The following is a 23,413-nucleotide window of genomic DNA, read 5'->3' as shown; positions in this document are numbered from 1 at the left end:
CGTTATAACAAACATGGTCATAACAATATTCTTGTTACGATGAAATAAAAATTCAGGTCCCAAATGTATATCTCTTTGTATACCTAACTCTTCGGTTATGACGAAATTTTGATATAACGAAAGAAAAAAGTGCCGGTCTCGGGGACTTTGTTACAACAGAAAATTTGTATATAACACAAGGAAACTGCTGGTCCTGAGGACTTTGTTATAATGGGAGTACACTGTGTACCAAATCATATCATACCAAGTATTTAACAAATCAAAATTCATCGTTTCATAGTACTGGTTCTTTTTTATATACAAATAATGTATTTGAAACTTCTTCACTATAAATGCCTTCAGTGCACTTTCAGACAGTATACATGAAACAAGTAAAATAAAAGATATAAACTTAAACTCTACCCGAAACAAGCGCCGTGGTTGCAGCTATGTGTATCATCAGCAACATGTCAGTCATTTCGTTTTAAGACACCGATTGAAGGATACTGGCATCTCTGGTAAGTTTAACTCAGAGCAAATGGTTTCCTCTTCTCCCATATGAGAGTGGTATATCAAGATTTCATTATGATGAGCCACCACCTCAAAATCACTGGAACCCATTAGAAAGAGGATCCTTAAATGGGAAGACAACCTCATGCTATGATCGACACAATTTGAAAGAGATTGATTTCAAATTGGCAATAACTGAACAGATACCATCACGACAATTTACACGACTATCAAGGAAGATTAAGAGTGTAAAAAACATGATGAAAGCAGTACTAGTATAGTACAAGCACATGGAGTATTAAGACTTTAATACTCAACATTTCATTACGGCTGAATATTTTCTTGAGCCTCCACAATATGAGCTTCATGTTTTCACTATGTACAGCTAAGTATGTAATCCAGGACGTATGAACACATGAAAAGCATGCTATATCACACAGCAATCTGTCTGAATTTAAGCAAAAAAGAATTTCATGGTGAGATTTCCTACTCTACTTGAGAGTCGCAAGCAAAATATTGAAGATGAGGTGATAAAACTGAGTACAACTCCTTTACATACTCAATGACAGAGCAGTGTGCTCTAGTAGACGGCTTGCTCTTGGCACTGGCGTTCATGTGCTAGATTTAATTCCTTCAGAGACTGGTTGACCGAAATCAAAGTCGTATCTTCCTTGTCTGTGGAGCATGATAGAAAAAGAAAAAGACGGCAGTCAAAGAACTTGTTTTCAACTATACCCTTGGATGTATCAACAGCATTCAATATCGCCTTTACTATGGAATGAATATGATTACAATATCAGTGAAGATGATGGTGATGACCGTGATAATTTGGTGGTTGCAGTTTTATAATCATCCTCATTCATTCTGATGTCATATCATAGTTGCTATTGCTTTCAGGAACATATATACATGCTTTCATTGGCAGCAGGAAAAACTGGCCATAGAACACTTCTGTAATGTATTCAAATTCTATTGATGCTTTCTTCACAATTGTCCTTACAAACACAAAGCTTGCCAGAGGTTTGTCCTGCTCAACATAAACTGATAACTGCTAAGTGAATACCTGCCTAAGAAACTTAACTGGATGGAGTATTAAAGTGGACAAGGAAAAGTAGAAATTACGCATTGCGTAATATATGTCCCCGCCGGAAGTAGCATTTTGTAGCAAAATGTGCAATATAGGTAAAAAATCAAGGTCAAAGGTCAAAATTCTGTGTAAAAGTTTTGAAGCCCTCACCTAGTGCCATCACATAAAGCAAACGGAATTGAAATCGGGTTAGAAATGGCGAAGGAGTAGCATTTTATAGCCAATGTACAATACAGGTCAAAAATCAAGGTCAAAGGTCAAAGAAGGCAAAGGTCAAAATTCTGTGTAAAGTTTTGAAGCCCTCACCTAGTGCCATCACATAAAGCAAACGGAATCGAAATCGGGTTAGAAATGGCGAAGGAGTAGCATTTTGTAGCCAATGTACAATACAGGTCAAAAATCAAGGTCAAAGGTCAAAGAAGGCAAAGGTCAAAATTCTGTGTAGAAGTTTTGAAGCCCTCACCTAGTGCCATCACATAAAGCAAACGGAATCGAAATCGGGTTAGAAATGGCGAAGGAGTAGCATTTTGTAGCAAAATGTACAATATAGGTCAAAAATCAAGGTCAAAGGTCAAAGAAGGCAAAGGTCAAAATTCTGTGTACAAGTTTTGAAGCCCTCACCTAGTGCCATCACATAAAGCAAACGGAATCGAAATCGGGTTAGAAATGGCGAAGGAGTAGCATTTTGTAGCAAAATGTACAATATAGGTCAAAAATCAAGGTCAAAGGTCAAAGAAGGCAAAGGTCAAAATTCTGTGTACAAGTTTTGAAGCCCTCACCTAGTGCCATCACATAAAGCAACTGGAATCGAAATCGGGTTAGAAATGGCGAAGGAGTAGCATTTTGTAGCAAAATGTACAATATAGGTCAAAAATCAAGGTCAAAGGTCAAAGAAGTCAAAGGTCAAAATTCTGTGTAAAAGTTTTGAAGCCCTCACCTAGTGCCATCATATAAAGCAAACGGAATCGAAATCGGGTTAGAAATGGCGAAGGAGTAGCATTTTGTAGCAAAATGTACAATATAGGTCAAAGGTCAAGGTCAAAGGTCACGACTGAAATTCTGTGTAGAAGTTTCAAAGCTCCCATGTAGTGCTATCATATAAAGCAAACAGAATCAAAATTGGCTCATAAATGACAGAGAAGTAGCAAATTGAAGATTTTGATCACACACGGACGCACACACGGACACACGGACACACACACGTACGGAGCCCGTTTCATAGTCCCCTGCTCGAACTCGTTCGGCGGGGACAATAACATGGTTTATTACTAGGCTATATGTTAAAAAAAAAATCCACGAACTTGAATGCATCACAGAAATGGTTTATTCCTCAAGCAATCACAATACACTGCTTTAATGCATATAAAGTTACATAGAATGAAGACATGTTATAAAACAGCCAAGGCTTGGATACAAAACTAAAAAGCAGGCATTAAATCCTTACCCTGCAGCTGCCAGCTCAGAGATTTGTCCAGGACAGCCACGGCACTGTGATGCTCCATAGACACTAGGACTGCTCTCAGCTCTTCCACAGTCCCGTCAATCGCCTGCCATAAGTAAACATCAAAGTAATATTGACCAGATGATGACGGAAATGGGAGGGACCATATAAGATGATACATTCAAAGGATTTGAAATGCTATTGTGGGACAAGCAAAAAGGGAACTGAAAGCTGAACATACGAATGGAAATTGTAGCAGGCATTTTGTTTGCATACTTGGTGATTGTTTGCACAGGCCTCCTGATCTGTGAAATCTTTCCAGTTGAAGGCAACTATGTTTTAAAATATTTTCTTGAAACAGCACATATCTACTCATTTAAGAGCTTGCTGACAATTTGAAAACAAAACTCATAGGCCCGAATTCACGAAGGTGGTACAAATGAAACCATGGTTTAAACCATGGACAAAAACCATGGAGCGCCAAGTGTCGCACGGAATTTTTCGTTACAAAATTGGTCATTTCATCAACAAAATTACCGTTTCGTTACCGAAATTATCATTTCGTGGACGAAATGTTTATTTAGTTACAAAATGTTGTCATTTTGTTACAAAATAATCATTCATAGACAAAATGACTAATTTCGTAACAAAATATTCCATGCGACACTTGGCGCTCCATGGTTTTTGTATTTCATTTGTACCACCTTGTGAATTCGGGCCATAATGTTCTATTGTCGTAATAGTATATGAAGGGACTAAAATACTATGTTATTCATTGGAATCACAGAATTCCACAACATAACATAATTGCAAGACCCCTTCTTGAACTGTCTCCCACCTTAAAGGGTGTGTACAGTTCTGGTCGAGGTGAGGATTTAGCTTTTAACATTTTGCAAGATATTCAGAAACCACTCTATGAGATGTCAAAGAGCATGCAGTTCTAAGGGGGTATCAAAAGTTTATTCGTTGAAAATCGGTTTTGAAATGGCTGAGATATCCAAAAACAAGGTGAAACAAAGAGATCCTAATAAAGTTGTGGCATGTCGCCTTTTATTACTAGCACTTTTTGTGATATCTCAGCCATTTGAAAACCAATTTTCATCAAATAAACGTTGAATCCTTCTTAAAATTACATGCTCTTTCATATTTCATAAGAGGCTTTTCATTATCTCACTTAGGAATGTTCAAAACATGAATCCCCACCTCAACCAGTACTGTACAGTCCCTTTAAAAGGCAAAATCAGCATCTATATTTCAGGTTAAATCATTCAATGGTTGAAATTGACACTTTTAAAAAAAAATTTCATCGCATACCTTATATTGGAGATACAAAGTTGTAGGTGGAACTATTTAGATTAATCAAATCTGCAAAAATCAGAAAATCTTACAAAGATTAGGCAGTTTGAAACAGAATTATAAGCTGTAATCTTCTAAGATGATTTGCCAATTGAAGGATCAGTAATAAATTTTAGCAAGAAAAAGGTTTTGATCACTACAGTGGACTCACATTATAACAAAGTCCTTGGGACTGGCAGTTTTCTTTCATTACGTCGAAATATCATAATAACCGAACAAATGAACAATAAAAATACATAGAGTGGATAGTATTGCGGCCTGAATTTTTACTTCGTTGTGACCGGAATTTCGTTATAACCGTGTTCGTTATAACGGGAGTGCACTGTATCTAGAGCAACACAAGCAGCAGCTAAGCAGATCAGTACTGCTAATCAAGAGAAAGATCACTCAAACAAACACACAGCAGTACCTGATATTGGCTGAGAATAACTCGGGTGGGGTTGGGAACATGCTTGAGGAATCGCAGCATGTTGTCGAGCCCCAGTCGGTTGGCCAGGGTGAACCAGCTGAGAGTGACAGGGTATTCCTTGTCTAGCAGGGCAGACAGCTCATCGACGGTGGACTCTGGGAGCTGATCAATATTACCTGAAAAAATACAATGGTCACATCGATTACCAAGACTTCACTACAATCATTCTGTTTACATTTAACATAATCTAGATTTTACAGCAATGACCACGTTTGGCAACATGTTTCTATGAGTTACAATCTCTACATGCTGATCAGCAGTGTAAAGCATGTGAAGAAAATCCAGTTTGCCTGTGCCATCATTAAGCACAGACAAATATACATGAGCCAGTATGCAGTCATACTGAATAGAGTGAGTGCATATGAAGAACAGAAATATGTACACTTCTTTAATTTCATTTTTTTTTTGTCACACTATCTTTTTTGTTTGGAGTCACAAAACATTTCTTATGTTGTCTTCCTTTCAGAAAGCATTTGGGATAGGTTGCTTAGAATGATACACTTCCTGGAAAAAAGAAACATCACTACTTCTCAAAAAACAAACAAACAAACAGACAGGGACCCCAGAAAATATGAGCTAGCTTGCTATGCCAAAGCAGTATGATAACAGAGTAGGCATTACAGCCAGTGACATGAACTGGACACAAACTACGCTCATCCGCAGTGTGTGGAAGACAGATAAAGCACACGTGTTAATCTGAACCATGCAAAGTAGAGAATTTACAGCAGGTTTAGGTTTTTGCTCTAAAAACCCTTTTTTTTTGGGGGGGGGGGGGGCGGGGGAGGGTGTTGTTACCTTTTGCTGTGACCAGAGAGGATCCCAGTGCGCTGTAACCCTTGGGATGGACGGCAAGGACACCTTTCCTTGCACTCTTAGTGGATGGAAAGTATTTCTGGTCCTTGCCAACGTCTTCGTCACTGCACAACCTGATGGAGCTTGCTGTGCTCTCCATCTCAAAACTCTCTATCTCTCGGGATCTGAGGCTCTGTGACAATACCGTAGACCTTCCCCTTAGAATCTCCTTCATCTGCGATTGAAAACACAAAAGGAAAGAGCGAGAGAGTAGTCACTTGCAATTGTTACAAAGTAATGGGTGGCTATCTCTTAATTTCGAACAATATCAATATTGATCATCTGAAAATGTCACTGATGCACTTGTCTCTATACATTTCAGGATGTGTTTAGAGGGGTTATGCTCTCACAAATGGAACATTAGTATAATGTGAACAAGCCTATAAACAGGGCTCGACACTAACGGTGGCCCGGTGGCCCGGGACCACCAAAACACACGTCGGGCCACCAAAATTTCAGAAATGATGAATTTGGTGGCCTAATCGGGCCACCAAAAAAGGTAGGATGTTTGCCTTTGGGCCACCAAAAATAAGTTAGTGTGGAGCCCTGCTATAAAGCATGTGCATTACCAAAGATCAGCATGCACACACAAGTACTGTCAACACCTAATAGACAAACTTTCCACATTTCATTAAGAATCAACTCACAAAGTTTTTACTTTTCTCGACCGTGGCAGGAAGTGCAAGGACAGTAATCTCTACCTACAGATGATGGTAAAACACAGCATGCTTAGTTTTGTCTTACCTTGTCACTCCTGGCCAGTTGGTATGGTGTCTTTCCACGTCTCTCTATTTCAGAAGATTCCTTGGTTTCCTCCTCCTCCTCCTCTTCCCTGATACCATCATCTTCGCTGTCACTCTCCGCATCGGAGGCAGACTCCACATCACCATTCTCCTGCTTGGGGTCGGCACCGGCAGCGATGAGCAGGGCTGCGATGGCCCTCAAGTCTAGGCTGCTCGCAATGTGGAGAGGTGTGTTGCCTTCAAACGTTGCCGCCTGGACGTCAGCCTCTGCCTCAATCAGAAGGTAGCCAAGTATCGGATAGTCCTCCATCTCAATGGCATAGTGGAGAGGCGATCGCCCTATCTTACCGTCCTGTCAGGGACAAGCAAAACATCATGGGAAGGCAACATCAGACTAAGTGTTTGTACATGAATCTGTGCGCACACACACAGAGGTTGATGCAACATACATTGGTATGAACTACACAAAGCTTGCAATTTCAGAGTAAATGATCAAGACAAAAGTTTGACAAATTTCTTTTTTTAAATAGTCTTGCAGTCAATAGCAAATGGATTGCAACACAGGAGAAATTGGAAGTGTCTTTAAAAGATAGAATCTCTCGAAAAGACAGGGAATAACTGACAAAAAGGTAAAGGAAACTTACAGGAAGACTGGCATCAGCTCCAGCAGAAACAAGAGTCCGAAGGATGTGGAGGTTCCTGGACAAGACAGCCAAATGGACAGGAGCCAGTCCTGAGGATATCAAGCATGAGATAAGAGAAGCTGCAATACACTCTGTCACATGACTTTATTTCATTTCATTAATTCCTCTTCTTTTTCTTCTTCTCCTTTGTAGGGCTTGCAATGGCAAAGGATTCATCACATTTTGATGAAATTATTTAACAATCTTACCTATCAAAAAAATAAACAATAAATGCAAATATACTTCCAATCACTACATAGAGATCTCCCAAAATGACCCAATAAAGGGTTCAACTCTTTAAAAAACAAAAACAAAATATACATAATAAACAGTCATTCACTTATACAATGAGCTACAAGCAAACAAAGAAAATAAAGATCAAAACCTGAATGTTTAAAGTACAACACAGAATTTTAAACTTTTAGCAGCTGCAGACAGTTGGTTTCATGACCTTTGCTCTTGCGACAATTGCTCCCATGAAATATCTGCACGCTAAGCCAAACATAAATTCTACCGCAGACTGTTGGCTTCATGACCTTTGCTCTTGCGACAATTGCTCCCTCGAAATATCGGCATGCTAAGCCAAACATAAATTCTACCACACAACACAAAGTGTTACCCTAACCCTAGTCCTAATACTCACATAAAACTTAACCTATAACCCTATCACAACCCTACAAACCCTAACCCTATAAATCCTTGGAGAAAATAAGACCGAAGCAATTGTTGCAGGAACAAATGTCGCGTCACTGCAGCAGACAGTCAGTGTGCACACTCACCAGCATAGTTTCTTAGGTTCAGGTCAGCTTTGGGTGGGATGATGGCAGCTTTGGCCTTGGGACCACAAACCAGGAATGTCATGCCATCATCCACACCATGCTTGGCTGCCAGATGGACCGGTGTGTTTCCCTCCTGGTCACTGACATTGGGCGTGGCACCACAGCGCAGCAGCACCTCAACCATCCTGGACTGTTTGGTGAGGACAGCCAGGTGCAGCGGGGTCTGGTGGTGCCAAACAATATCATAGAAATTTATCGATGACAAAATTTGACATCAAACTTGCTGTCAAACAATTTGTCTTTGATGACTACATACAGGTACATGTAGACTCTGTGCTTGTAAGTGCTGTTCGAGTGTGTTCATGCTACTGTGTGATGTAAAGGCCTTGCAGATGTCTCTGACTTAATGTACGGTAAACGGATGACTAATTTTTTGACTTCTTCTAACATGAGGGATTGATGACAGGTATAACTCTGCCAAGTAGTCCATATTAAGTGGAGGCAACTGTACTTTTTTTTTTTCAACTTTTGGCTCTCTTTGGATAACAAATGTAATTATCCAATCTCCTTTTGGCTCTGTTTGGATGACAAATGTAATCATCCAATCTTGCTGTAACCTTTCTCCCTTCACTTTGCTACCCTTCCCCCAAATGACCAACCACATTTGGCAGTAGCAGGTATCGTCTACACTGCTGTGAGAAACGTAAGTTGGGGTTTATCGAGGAATTCAGGCAACAGTAAGCATTAGCACACATGCAAGAACTTCCTTCATTTTTTCTTTGGTGACCATTCAAATCTATACATTTGAAATTTTAGTGGCTCAAAATGAATGGAAACTAAGGAATCCATTTTGCACCAAAAGACATGACCTTACTGAAAATAATTTGGGGGCCTGATATCAATTTTTAATGATCCTGGACCACCCATTAATTTATGTCAAGATCTGTGATATCAAAATTCTAAACATTTAAATCTCTCAATTATCTGTACCTGCTTCAGATGGTTGACTTGGTTGACGATGCCTTGGTTTGGGATCTTGATGACAGCTGACAGAAGGGCGTGGAGCACATCATACTTCTTGTGAATAACAGCAGCATGGAGTGGCCTAGAGTCAGACGCAATGTGCAACGCAGTGTTCAAGCATTTGCTTAACTTGCATACTTTCATAATACTGCTCTTTGGAGCTTAACATTAGAATGTGACATTACAAACACAGCATATCAATCATTCTTAAAGAAGTATCTGAACTTAAAGATAAGCATCACCACTGTACAAGTTTAAGGTCTACTTTGATACTTATAAATGTTCTTCAAAGCTATCAACCATGTGGAACAGATTAAGATATCTCCCATACAATACATAGCGCATCCAACTATGATTCAGTTAACAATACTTTTCTTTTTATTTGTTCATGGACAGAAGGCTGCATTGGGAATCAAAAGTCACACTGAAATGAAAAGAAATAGAATCAAAAATTTAAAACACCATAGGGAAGTTTGAAGTCAGTTTTCAATTCATTGCACATTATGACATTCACAAAGGAATTGATAGGAAACATGATGCGGCCCTTACGTGTCTCCGTTATCATCTTCAACTGCGATGAGATGCCTCTGTACAGTGAGAATGTTTTTGACATCACCCGTTGCTGCATAGTCATGAAGAGCATTGGCAGTCACTTCTGCTACACGCCACGCCATGGAATTGATGTCTATGGGAATGTCATCTGTAGGACATGATCATTCAATCACACCATGATTAAGCGAGTCAAGGGAATGCTAATCAGAATGTGTTAAATAATAAAAGGTCACATTACCACCTTCACAACGTGGATACAGTATAATAGTCTTGTACATCCCATCAATAATATTGCCATAATGTCATCCATTTTACCAACAATGCTAAGAATGCAGTGCCTACACATCATCAAATGATCTGACTAGAACAACTATGCACATGTTTTCAGCATCTTTCCATCAAAGTCGACTTATTTCAAGAATAAATATATGCTGCAGTTCTCTGAGAATACACGAAGCAGATAGGAAATCAAAATTAATCTCATCAGAACTCAATTCAAGGAGCAGCCCAAGAGGGGCATAAGGAAACACTTCCATTGCTTTGTTTTGTTTCATTTTCAGGTTTTGTTTTCTGCTCCATCCTCTACTTCTAGAAGTAAAACATCATGCCAGTGGCTGTGCAGAAAAGAGTGCTGTGACCTTTGGAGATATAAATTCTCTTCACACGTCAAAAGGGTCCCTACCAGTGTCATATGCAAATACTACAGTACATGTCACAGACATCGGATGCTCACATACTTTCAGGTATGGAACATGCTGTATGTGATGGCTGAGAACCATACTTAAGTCTCGTATCTGGTGTCATCATTTGCATTATTCATAGACAGATTTGTTGCTTGAAGAACTACACTTCATATGGCAGACACAATCGTCATAATTCTGGATATCAAACAAAGTTACTGGAAATTATAATAAAGAAGTGACACATATGTATGATGATGCTACATCTGCAAGAAAACAAAATAAAACAAATGTGGACTTTAGGCTTATGCAACCTTCTATCTCCCATATCACACTAATTTGGTCAAGGCAACATAATTACCACAACATAGTATAAATGCATGACAAAGGATCATTCAATACACACTGGTATTACACCTTTTATCTTTACAGAGAGCATTGAACTGTAAGTAAAAGAGCAAGACGGAAAAGGGAGCAGACAGTATCAACTCCTTACCAGTCTGAATTGTCTTTTCCTCAGTGTCTTTCGACCTTTGCACTCCGACCCCTTTTGGAATGAGGTCGGATATGTTGATGGGTTCAGATCCACAGTCTCGCTGTACATCAGTGCTCAGCTGGAAAGGAACTGGGTGGCGAAAAGTATGGAGCAAAGCTTGGTCAATTCTGAAAAGCTTTACTTACGAATTCTCCCGCCAATGTAATTTACCTATCACCTATCAAACTTAACAAATTAATCAAATGTATCACACTTGACTGTTATTATGTTTCTCAATGCTGAGATCCAAATCGATGACAACTGCACTCACCTAACACAGCAGAATTTACATACAGTAATTAAATAAAGCAGCTGAGTTGATACTTGAAGTGCTAATACTGTTAATGCAGGTCTCTTTTATGAGTGTTGTTTTTGAAGATTTCAAACATGATGATAACTGCCTTTCATCATTCAAAGGGCAGGGGGTCTTGACTCTGTGTATCTCCTACCACTCCTTCTCTCTTGGTTCTAAATTCCACAAGGCTGGAGTGGAGCTCCGACACTTGGGAATTTTACAGAGATTGCAGCAGCATGTGTTGCAATGTAAATAGAGATAGCCTAGTCAAATTGTCAGTTCCTAGTTCACTCTTCCAAATACTGATAAGAAATAATAAAAGATGCACAAGTTTTAAAGTCCTCCTCACACTCAGTTCAAAGACACTCAACCTACCTGTTTCTAAGTTGCAGTACTGGGTGTTGTTGTTTTCCCCTTCGACTTTGATCTGGCTCTCGGGCATCCTAATCGACGCACCGGATTGAAATGTCGGTATCTGGAAGGACATGTCAACCTGCATCTGTGGCGGTTGCTGTTGCTGGTGTTGCTGCAACTGCTGCTGGTTCTGTTGCAACTGGAACTGCTGCTGTTGGGCCCTCTGTTTTGTGGTCAGTGTTGAGATACTGGGAAGAGGCTGACTGTTGGATGTTGTCTTCGTGAAAACCGTTTGTAGACCGGTATTGCTTCTGGCAACTGCATTTGGCTGGGTATGCATTTGCTGTGGTGCTGCAAAACAACACAGAAACAAACTCTTGATAAAATCTATAATTTTTTCTCCCATTGATCATACTGAACAAATACATTATTAGCAAATGAATGAGAATGTTTTGATTGACATAAGCTCTTATATAGATATATTTTACCTTGCTGAGTGATGGCCTGGTTTCTTACTGCTGTGGACATTTGATTGTTGAAACCTTGAGAGAATCCCATATTTGAGGTGAAGTTATATCCTCCTCCTGAATGTGTGAGAACAAGAAAAGAAATTAACTGATAACATTAAAGCACATTACTGAGCAATGACAACATGAAAACAAGATTGTATCTAAAATGTTAACACCTGCAAAATTTCTTACTCTTGCATTGCACAGCATACATAGCACACAGCATTTTTCTGCACCTTCTTTTCTTTTGAAAAGAGTTTAACAAAAGAATTGCATAACAATACGTACTAGTAGTAACATTATCTGCTGAAGGGAGAAATTCAGCCCCACATGTGCATAACTGACAACCTCTATTAGTCACTAGGCAAATCCTCATGAAGTTTACCATTGGCATTTTTGTTAATTCAATACTTTCCACACCATGAGCTGCATTAAAGTGACAGGCACAAGACTACAATATTTGTTTTCTGAATTGCTAAAGGTCACTCTCCCAGCATTCCCTATAAAAGCTGACCAAAAAACAAAAAAATGAAGAGGAGTTACAGAGTGTATGCAAGTCTTTTCACATTCCATCATGACTTGCTATTGAGTCCAACGTCAAGGTGGTTAAAATGCATTCTAATTCAGACAGATTAGTTGGTACTCATTATTTCTCTGTCTCAAGGAATATTACATTTACAGTGCATGCTCAAATTGACTTTGAGAATGCAAAATCAGGTGAACAGAACAATGTTTCCACAAAATGAGACACAAATGATAATGCGATAGAATTCTCAAGTTTCACATGCTTTCACCGTATCAGGGCAATTATCCCCCGAGGACTATTACTCCCTGGCTAATTACTGGTTAGTGATAAGGTTACAGTAAAGATTAGGGTTATGGTTAGATTTAGGGTTGGAGTTTGGGTTAGGGTTAGGATTAGGTTTAGGATTAGGATTAGGGTTAAGGCCAGGGGAAGGGTCTGGGGCAATCGTCCAGGGGGTAATTGCCCTAGACCCGCTTTCCCTGCATACCAGTAGTAGAAGACGATGATGGTCTGTTACACCCACCTGATCCACCACCACCTCCAATACTTCCACTTCCTCCCCCCATCGATCCCTGGTATGAGCTGCTGTATTCGTTGAAGTGAGCGAGGTGCTTCTTCCTCTTCCGCAAGATGCCTTCCCGATCTGCAGCAGGTTTGATGTGCAGAGAAAGGATTGAGCATGACACAGTTGACAATCCATATCACAAGTGTAGCTGTAATATCACATACTGCATTTCAGTTTGGCTTCATTTTCCTTCAAATTTTCCAGTACTTTTCTACGACCACCTGGAGGTAATTTCTTTCTAGAGTGTTTTTGTTCACTAATTTATTTGGGTGCACTTCCATCATATATATTCATCTTCGATGCAAGAATGACCTCAAGATAATTAATCATAACACTCCTTGTAACACTATTGCTATCAAAAGATTACCATCTCTATACAATCTTAAAAACAACAGTACACACAACACATTAATCTTCAAATCAAACTTGACAGATCTGATCAGCATTTCTCTCAGCATAAACAATGTATATTCGTGAAATCCGTATGAGTAACTCTGTTCAGACATTAACCGAATTCATTGATAGATCATACAGGGAGATATATTTCTTTCTTTTTTTTTTCAAAAAAAAATCATGTATTCACCTGGCACTTGCGGATGGTAGGTGAAAGGCTTGGGGTCACTAGTTTCGTTATCTGACTTTCGCTTCAGCTGCACATGTACGTAGACGGGACGGTCAATGTTTGTGTCCCTGTAGGCAGGGGTCTTGAAGACGATGGCATACTGCAGTATTGGATGCATCAACGTGAAAAATTTATGATTATTTCATCTCACCAATCACAAGTTTGACAATTTAGCCATGATTAATCTTTATCCCACCACACTGATTACTAATATTCTTTCCTGCCATGTGCTCTTTTCAAAAGGATTTGTGCTCTGCTTTTTCTTACTTTCTTTCATTATTTTCAAGCAGCCTAAACACTTATAAATGAATAGAAAGTCAAAAAGATATATATTTTCAAATTCACAACTGCTCAACCATCTCCCAAATGAAAACGCTTAAGTATAAATCTGAAGTGCATGTTTACAGAAAAATTCTTGGGGTTTAATCACAAATGAGTAGAGCTTTGCACAGATTTGTACATTACGTTTACATTCATGCAAACAATTATGATGGAAAACAAAGGATCAAAATTTATGCTGAACACAAACAAAGCATCATTTCTGCCCAAGAAGTGGGTGCCTTGTGGAACAATGATCCTGAACATCAACTCACTTATGTGTAGTTCTTGCATATCAAATTCTGTTGAAATGCTCTTCTGAGTTTTTTCTCAAGTTATATGACTAAGATAATCATGTAACCATCCAGCGCATACTGTGCCAAAAACATGATATATTCGCGGATTGGAATTTTTGTGAATTGGAGTCGACAGCCTTTTTTTGTGGCATGAAAGTTTCACGAGTTGCCTCTAACATTCAGTGCATATAGTGTAGACAAGAATTTTTGTGTGCATTTTAATTTTGCAAATTTTTGCTCTCGCAAAATTTGCAAAATTAAAATGCATGCGAACATTCCTTGTTTTACAGTATCACCCTCACAAAAAAAAAAAAGGACGAAATGACCAAAATGAAATACATCCTCCACTCGCTTGTGATCACAGTCACCCTTACCTGTCTATGGACATCAGTTGGTCCAAACTCAGCAAATTCCTGCCAGGTGATTTGCCCATCCGTAGAAAGCTCAAAGAAACGCACCTGAATGTCTTCTTTCTGGACCTTATCACACAGGAGGTAGACCTCCTCCCCACCGGTGCAGCAACCAGCACTCTTGTCCATCCGGCATATCTTCAGCGTGGTGGCATTGGGCGCCTCTGTGGGTGGTCAGAAAACGAAGGGTGTGCAACTTTGATCTATCTACGTGGCACAGAGATGAAAACGCTAGATATGGAATATCCAACCAAGTTGATAGCCCAATCATGCTATCTTCTGACAGTTTCGAGCATATGTAGTAAATGATAATAATTCACTATCACAGTCACTTTGCATGTAGTATGATGATAAAGTGGGAGCTAGTTTGGACAAGCCTCAGGTAATTATATGGCAAGGGTTAACATGGTCATAAATGAATTACACAGGGAATGTTTCTGTTAGATTAGAATTCATCAGACAACATATTACTTGACAAGGACACTCCAAATATTGAAAATAGCCTGGTGGTAACTTGGGAATACGGTCCACACAATTGACGAAATACATTGTATTTCCACTTCTCTTATTATACTGTATATTGGGAAGTAATTTGAGTAAGGTCACATGACATGATACTATTCAAAAAATACTACAACAAGGAAAACTAGAAATGTCGCTATGGCGACTGGTATGCCTCCGCCATGATGCATGATTCTCCTTATAGGTCTAGATAGTACATGTGGACAATGTGTGATTACATTTTCACAAAATTGGCTAAATATCAAAATGACAAGTTTGTCACAAATGTGTTGAATGTTCACCTTCCTTGACCTAGGTTGAATTGGATGAATAGGAGAGCATGTATGATTTTGGATTTAAGGACTTTAACTGACTTTGACCAATTCATACATTTATGCATTGAGTAATTTCCAAGGTATGGAGAAAAAGTGCAATTTCTGTATTGAATAGTAAATTGTTACCATTTTCATCTGGCCTTTGACCCTAAATAAAATTCATAAGATTATCACTGTCAGGCAGAACATGCATAATATGTAGAAAGTTTAAAGATAACTTGAGCCACTTCCGAGATATGAAGGAAAAAACTTAGTTCAGTACTTTCACTTGATCTTTGACCTTTTGACCTTCGAGGTAAAAAAAAAAAAAAAAATTTCCAGAGAATCTCTATTAGGTTATACATGCATATACCAAGTGTAAAAAAAAATAATCCTGCTGGCATTGCATAAACATGAGGGAAATTGTAAAATTTTGAAGTGTTGCCCTTGACCTTTGACCCCTGACCTTTGACCCCATGAACCCTAAATTGTCTAGATAATCACTGCCAGTCAGTACATGTATGTTCCATGAAGATACCTCGAACAATTTCCAAGGTACAGAGAAAAAAGTGAAGTTTTAATATTTTCACTTGACCTTTTGACTTTTGACCTTTGACCTCATGACCCCAAACTTTCACCAGAGAATCTTAATTGGGTAATACATGAATACACTAAGTTTCAAGAAAATATCTTCAGGCATTGCAGAGATATGGTGGAAATAGTTAATTTTATGTATATGACCTTGACCTTTTGACCTTTGACCTTGAGCATGTGCACCCAAAAGTTGATAGGCACAACTTCACCCCCTAATACACATACATGCCAAGTTTCATTAGGATACCTCAAAAGGTTATTTAGTTACGCTTGCCACAAAATTCATTACGGACGGATGGAAGGACGGACGGACGGAAGGACAGACGGACGGATAACCCGAAAACATAATGCCTCTGGCACCACTTTGTGGCGGAGGCATAAAAATTGCTGTTGCAGTGTTGGGATCAGTAGAGGAAAGATATCATCAGGGAGGAGAATGGCAAATAGAGGACTTTAGGGTGACTTACTGCTGTCGAAGACAGGTACTGAAATGACCGGGTCCAAGGGCTGCGTGAAGTGACCGTTGCTGTCCGGTAGGTAGGTCTGAAAGCAGAGTCTGACCACACTAAGGTCCATGTCTTTTGCCATCTCGCGTGCCTTCTTCTCAACCTCTGCATCTGAGGGATCCACTACAGATGCTGGCATACCCTGCCCGTCCCTCATCAGAGAGTTGTAGAGTCGGTGCTGGTCCAGAATACGTCGCTTCAGCGTCGGCACCACATCTTTCCGTGTCACGTGCAAGATACCAAGGTTCGGGAAACTGCAAAAATTGCAGATACATAACATTTTAGTTGTATGTTATCACTTTGGGTGAACTTACCAATTGTACTCTGACAATCAGAAAAATTATTTATGTGTACTTCTTTATTCTACTCCCGGTAAACCCTGTTCTCAAAGAGAACAAAAGAATGCAATCTAACAGGACTGTGAAACCATACAACAGGGAAACATGGCTGCAAATGAAGGGAATAGACTATAAAGAGTGTACCAATTTCATTTGAGCTCTGTGGCAGTTCTTGATTACAGTTGAGGACTCCCAAAACACTAGCACATCATAATATGCATTATATACCTCATTTCTAGAATCCTCTCATCTGATTGGTTAAAAGGGGAGTCATGAAAATAGCTGTGCCCTATTTTTTAGTTACTGAGACCGGGGCCCGGGCACAGTTAGTAAATAGGTTTTAGAGACAGTAGCGACACCGTACACATAGATCGCTCATATGTACGCACGAATGATACGCCCGCCGCGCATTCGATCAGCGTGCTGTAAAAGAGATTAGCGGACTGGTTTGGAGACAGTCGCAACTCGCAACGTCACTACATACACTGTGTAGACATAGATGATCACATTGTCATGTATGCACCAATGATACATGTACGTACGACCGCCGCGCTGTCGATCAGCATTGATTACAACTTACAAGTGCTGTAAAAGAGACTAGAATCTATATTTTCGGTATCTATATTTCGGAATCTATATTTTCGGTATATAAAACAAATAATGACTGTTTGATATTCGGGGCACAGATAAAATTATGTAGGCCCTCGGTGATGTGAAAACCATAACCATGCCCTCAGCTTCGCTTCGGGCATGGTTACGGTTTTCACATCACCTCGGGCCCATAATTTTAACTCTGCCCCTCATAGCAGTCATTATTTGTATACTATTGAACAGATGCATGCTGACACCAGTTAAATGTTACTGCCTCCTTCCCTGTCTGTTACATGTAAGTGTGAGTTGTAAGTTCATGTTGTAAAAGCTACATGTATGCATACGTAAAATGTTAGTATTATACAGTATAAACAAAATCACAGAGGTAGTGACACAGTATGTAGGTATATATGACAGATAGCTCACCTGGCAGTCATGTCTTTTGGGCCAACTTGTACTGTGCACAGCCCATCCCTACAGTGTTTACCAACCAGAGAGTGTGCATGGGGCCGAGGGGTGTCCTCATTAGTAACCAGAGAGACGACAATTCGAGCGGACCCCTTGTAGTTACATATCTGTCAAGGAAAACAAATTTATGAGAAAACGAAAGAAATTTATGCATTTATACTCAGCTGATTACAGGTGTATCCAACTGTATACATGTATCTTTATGTATTATATTTCTCAGGTTTGACTTACCTGTTTTGATGGACATGGGATCAGTCATTACAATCCTACAGTCACATCCCAACTTATGTCTGACTGCAACTCATATTTCCACAATCTTAATTTCAATTCAGTATGACAAATTCAGAGAGGCCACTGTATTTATTATCAATTCACAGTATTTTTCTTTGTTGCAGTATTGTATGTAAATGTTGTGTGTTGGAAATTAAATGAAATTCAATGAAATGAACTGGTAATACAGCATTTTCAATTACTTTTGCAATGTTCTAGGACACTATTACCCACAATGACATATCCAACTGGTAGAGGCAGGTAAAGGCTAGTAAAAGCAAAGTTACTTATTTTCATGTGAATGGAAAAGATAGCTAGATTCACACTTCTGCACCCAGTTGATTGGGATGCTTCCACTTCTCATACAATCACTATAAGTACAATGTACATTTGCTGTAAGCATGTACATGACTCTTGACTTTTATTTTGATGTAGCTTATCAATATTAACCACTGACTAACAATTAACCTTTGAATATCCAGTCTGCATAATGAAAAAAAAAAATCTTAATTCATTTTATCCATCACACCAAACTTGATAATACTACTATTAGACATTGCAAGCTGAAGTTACGGCTTAAAAAAAAAGAAGAAATTTCTAAATAAAGAATAGTGATCTTCAACCAAAAGCTTTTTCCATTGGTTGTGATTTTCATGCAAATGATTGTCAATTCATTTCAACCCTGTTCACAAACTTACTTGTAAATCACCAATGGATCTTATTCCTCAGTGAAAGAATGGCTGGTATGTATCATTCAGATATAGCTTTTTTTGCCAACCTCAACCTTTTACCTTTTAACAATATCGTTTAATAGTTCTAAATAATTGTGTGTGTACATGCTTGTCTATTTCTACCCTACCATCACATTATACAGCTGTATTACCTCCTGACATTCCTAGAAGTTACAGTACAGCAGAAAATGCAATATCAAGCCAAACTTACAATGTAAGTGAACTTTGACCTCAATGGATCTTGCCCCTAATCTAATCAGTGCATCTACCCCTCATGAGGCCAATGGCCAGGCAACAAGCGAACCCATGGAACCTTATTTTCTTAAAATGTAAAACAAATTGTGGGACGGATGTAGAGACGGATGGATAAACTGATAGACAGACAGACAGACTTGTAAGCAACCCAAACAAAGTGTACAATGTATGTATGCCAGTGTATTCCAGATACTTCCGGCACCCTTCCGCGCGGGGGCACGAAGACGTTGTTATCACATGATAAGTTTTGATTCAGTACAATCAAACCCCCAAAATAGAAATCCACCTCATTTGGTTGTGATTTCTGTACTTGCATGTAACACATCTATGGTATACGTAAGAGGACGCTGACACACATCTGCGGCTCTACTATTACACACTGTAAATTGATAGCAGGGCATGCAAAGGTTCTTTGTCTTTTCTTTAATCTTCCTCTAAAATCCTACACTTCCTCTTCACCTTCTACTGCTTTGTTTTTCTTTTTGATCACTTTGAACACAAGCAGCAAGATATGCATTTTACTAATGAATGTATTATCCTCATTACCCCAGTGTATAGTTGATCTAAAAACATTCAGGAATCTGTGGTACAAAGTAGTTATATATTCACATTTTATACTGAAAAGTAAGCATGACTGCACAACAGTCAAGAACAAAGTTACATTGTGAGCAGACCATGGCATTTGCAGGAAAAGGCATTTTCAAGATTCCTCTCTCTTATCAACATTCTGGTCTTTTGCAATAATCTTCAACATCACAGTTCAAGTGTTTATACAGCGAGGCAGTTTCTCCAGTGTTCTCTCAATGAATTATCATCTAAAAGTGGAAGTACTGTACTTGACCATGACTCTAAGTAACTTTAATTTGAGTTTTAGCAATAGTGTGAAATGTGTGATCTTAGAGTACTACAGTGTACATATTTAGCATCCCCCACAAGAACATCACGAGAACATTTGCTGTACAAGCAGAATGTGTACATGTGCGTCATTTTGACAGCGAGCTGGATTGCACGCAATAGCGATTAAACACATGTTCATTCATAAACCCGAAAAGTTTCAGTTTCATTATTTTCCATCACGCTAACAAAAACTACAGTTTATAACTTCCTTGTGCATAAATCATTTACATACTGAGTGTACATGTAAGACAATGTATTAATTAGAAAATACAACTTGTAGATGCAATTGTACAAGAAAAAAGAAGGAGCAAACGAATCACTTAACATCTTTCATGGCACACATGCATCTGAGATGCAATGATACTACATCATATGTATTGTTCATGTTTTAATAAGGCAATTGTAAATTTGTAACATTTCCTATTAATGGATACTACGGAGTGGTGCAAACTACAAGTACTTGTACATGTAACAGCATTGATGAAGGCAAAAAGCAAAGGAAGATCTTTCTACACTTTGTAAGGCCTTTAAACCAAGTCTGCTCCACAGAATTTTTAAAAAACAAACGTTACAGACTGTTTTGAGTGTTACATGTACATGTATGTACAAAATAAGGTGTTTCTCCTCCTCCTCCTCCTTCTTTTTTTTTTTTTTTTTTTTTGCTTAATAATAATGTTCAAGATACAGGCTGTACGTGTACAGTGTATCTACATGAAAAAGCATTTATGCGTATTACTGAGAAGTTATTTTGAAAGTACATCTATTGTGAATCTAAATAAACCCTGCTCTACTGTCCCAATGGGAACTGTGTGTATGTACAATGTACCTTCAAAATACTGCTGAAATGATAATGCTAAAATAATTCCCTATTATTGAAAAGCCACCATGACAGTTAGGTATGCCAACTGGAGGAAAACACAAACAAAGCACTCTTTCAGAGGTAAGGGAAAATCAATGTGACATTTCAAGGGTTGATGCAGGGTTCTCCCCGGGAATTTCCTACCGCTCAATAGGGATGAATATAGAAAGTAAATATCTCCGTGTTTGCACGCTGGGGGTGGGTACGGAAACGTGGAAGACTTTGTAATGCTCAATACCTCACAGATAAATCTTCGCTAAAATGCTACTAAAAGAGATGATTCACTGAGGTGTAATGAGCCATGTGAGAGGCATATTCTCACAAATACCACGCAGAAACTCCAAACTTTAGAATCTTTACCCAGCAGTTTGTAAATAATAATGGTCATATTGCATAGGAGTACTGTATTCTCATTGTTAGAGGGTAGGGATAGCACCCATTTGTATGAGTAGATAGCCAGTACCTTGAGAAGTAGGATGATAGATTACTGTTAAAGTGGATATTTTCGCATGCCTAATTTTTCACGCTCAGCTGGGCAAGAAGAGTTTCACATGTTTTTAATTCCACGGAATCAAAACATCAACTACTGGAACATGTAGCAGGCAAAAATATTTGCGTGCTTTTATTTTTGAGCTAGTTTCTGGATGCACGAAATGCACGAAAATTTCAACACTGTGAAAATGTCCACTTTTACAGTATTATGTGGTTTTTGGAATTACTAGGAATTGCTTTCAAGATGAATGTGGAATGGTGTTGGAGTTTGGGTGAGTTGCTTTGAAAGTATGGTGGGTCAGCAGCACTCAGTGAAAAACAGACTTTTCAGATTGTCGTACTCGTAACAGTATTATCGCAGAGGTCCAAATGCTGTAGTTTCAACATCTTTGCAGGCATACATTGTCAATCTTGAGCACAATGACGTAATGATAGAGAGAAGCAAAGGAGATCACAACCTGTCACACTTATGGCTGGTTAAGACGTCCTCTTTAATCTTGAAACTGATCCAGCATGAGGAAGACTCTTTCAGTCTGACGCATACAATGCAGACAATCTTGCTACGACCTATGGTATGATGAGAAATTGCGGGCGAGTTACTTACCTCTACTGATGGGAAGGACTTCTTTCCTCTCTGGCTGTTACTACCGGGTAATCCTCCATGAGATGGACCTTCACATCCATACCTGAATCGGAATCCTCGCTATGAAGTCAAATTAAGATAAATGATAACCGCATCAAACACAAATAGCAATCAATTTAAAGATTTGAAGGACAAGCTCACCTTCATAATGAGAATTGAGAAAATGCAGCAATATCAATAGAGCACATCCGTGAAAGTTTGAGGAAAATTGGGCAATCCGTTCAAAAGCTACTGTATGAATTTTCAAAGTTTCAGTGCTACTATCGCACGATGAGAAGACTTCTATGACAGCTTGAGACGTCACATATGTGTAGAATGATAAAAATAAGAAAATTAAGCGTATTTTCACTCTCCTTGCATAGTAAAAGAACACGTGACTTGCCTCTTTCAGAAGGCAGGGGAAATGATACTAAAAAGCCACCTGCTGCATGTGGCTAAAAAAAAATGCCCCCCCCCCCCACCAGAGAAAAGCAATGTTTAAGACCCTGTGCAGAGGATCTACAAGTGTACCTGTCTAAACCAGTCAGCAGCTACCATATTTCATACCTTGTGGTAGATTTTCAACTGTATACAGCAACCACAGACCAATGCGGAGCCGCAGCCAGCCAATAATGCAGATTTATCTTTTTTTTTTAATTTTTTATTTTTTTACTGATTGCAGTCATGCTGGTCATGCATGGCGAACAGTTCTTGATCAGCATCACTGCATTCACCCACCATTCAGGCATAATAATGCATTTGTGAAAAGATTGCCTCTTGTAAGCATGTTAATATGCAATGAAACAATCAATAAGGGCATTGTTCATTCCTACAAAACATTGCTATTATAAACTCAGTCCTATCATAAGTACACATCATTACTTATGTCATACAATTTTGTTGGAGAACCTGGCCACTCTTTTCATTTCCCATGGGTGACCGAGCTTATAAAGACAGGTTTGACTGTACTTGCCAACCATGGTAGAACTACAAGCTGTACATCGTACATGTAGAACAGCATGGGTGAGGCTTTGAACTGACATAGGTTTAGTGTGACCAAATAATAATTAATGTTGTAAACTTTCAACTGCTTGCAACTAACTGAATCACAATATCATAGATCCTCTTTGCAGTCTTACAGACAGTTGGGCTGCTGGTCAAATTTTAATAAGTTCAATCTAAATATAATTTTCTGACTGAGTATCATATCTCTTCCAAGGTCAAACTTTCTCCATACAGAAAACAAGCACTTAATGATTTGTGCAAGATATACTTGGTGTAACATGTTGTATAGTACCCATGTGCTTTCATTGCAATATAATATGAAGAATTAAAGTACACACATCAGTAATTAGATCATAAGCCTAATCACTAGAACTTTTTGTGTGCGA

General features: G+C 38.9%; 1 protein-coding gene across 1 annotated transcript in view; it reads right to left on the bottom strand.

The window, feature by feature from the left end:
* LOC139717592 (nuclear factor NF-kappa-B p105 subunit-like) overlaps positions 1-23,413 on the bottom strand; it is a 29,493-nt gene continuing 6,080 nt past the window's right edge. Inside the window, exons 3-20 of the mRNA XM_071629102.1 lie at positions 22,005-22,103; positions 17,855-18,003; positions 16,461-16,753; positions 14,549-14,748; positions 13,522-13,660; positions 12,897-13,016; positions 11,827-11,922; positions 11,360-11,689; positions 10,651-10,779; positions 9,472-9,622; positions 8,890-9,004; positions 7,900-8,122; positions 7,082-7,170; positions 6,439-6,789; positions 5,638-5,869; positions 4,783-4,958; positions 3,021-3,123; positions 1-1,164 (exon numbers count right to left, since the gene is read on the bottom strand). Of these exons, the coding sequence (XP_071485203.1) occupies positions 1,070-1,164; positions 3,021-3,123; positions 4,783-4,958; positions 5,638-5,869; positions 6,439-6,789; positions 7,082-7,170; positions 7,900-8,122; positions 8,890-9,004; positions 9,472-9,622; positions 10,651-10,779; positions 11,360-11,689; positions 11,827-11,922; positions 12,897-13,016; positions 13,522-13,660; positions 14,549-14,748; positions 16,461-16,753; positions 17,855-18,003; positions 22,005-22,103 (3,090 nt within the window). The 3' untranslated portion in view covers positions 1-1,069. The remainder of the gene's footprint in view (positions 1,165-3,020; positions 3,124-4,782; positions 4,959-5,637; positions 5,870-6,438; positions 6,790-7,081; positions 7,171-7,899; positions 8,123-8,889; positions 9,005-9,471; positions 9,623-10,650; positions 10,780-11,359; positions 11,690-11,826; positions 11,923-12,896; positions 13,017-13,521; positions 13,661-14,548; positions 14,749-16,460; positions 16,754-17,854; positions 18,004-22,004; positions 22,104-23,413) is intronic.

This window comes from Diadema antillarum, unplaced genomic scaffold (assembly GCF_040938485.1).
Source record: "Diadema antillarum isolate AM-2024a unplaced genomic scaffold, OU_Dant_1.0 scf00000077, whole genome shotgun sequence".
Classification (NCBI taxonomy): domain Eukaryota; kingdom Metazoa; phylum Echinodermata; class Echinoidea; order Diadematoida; family Diadematidae; genus Diadema; species Diadema antillarum.
This window is presented reverse-complemented; position numbering and strand designations above follow the sequence as displayed.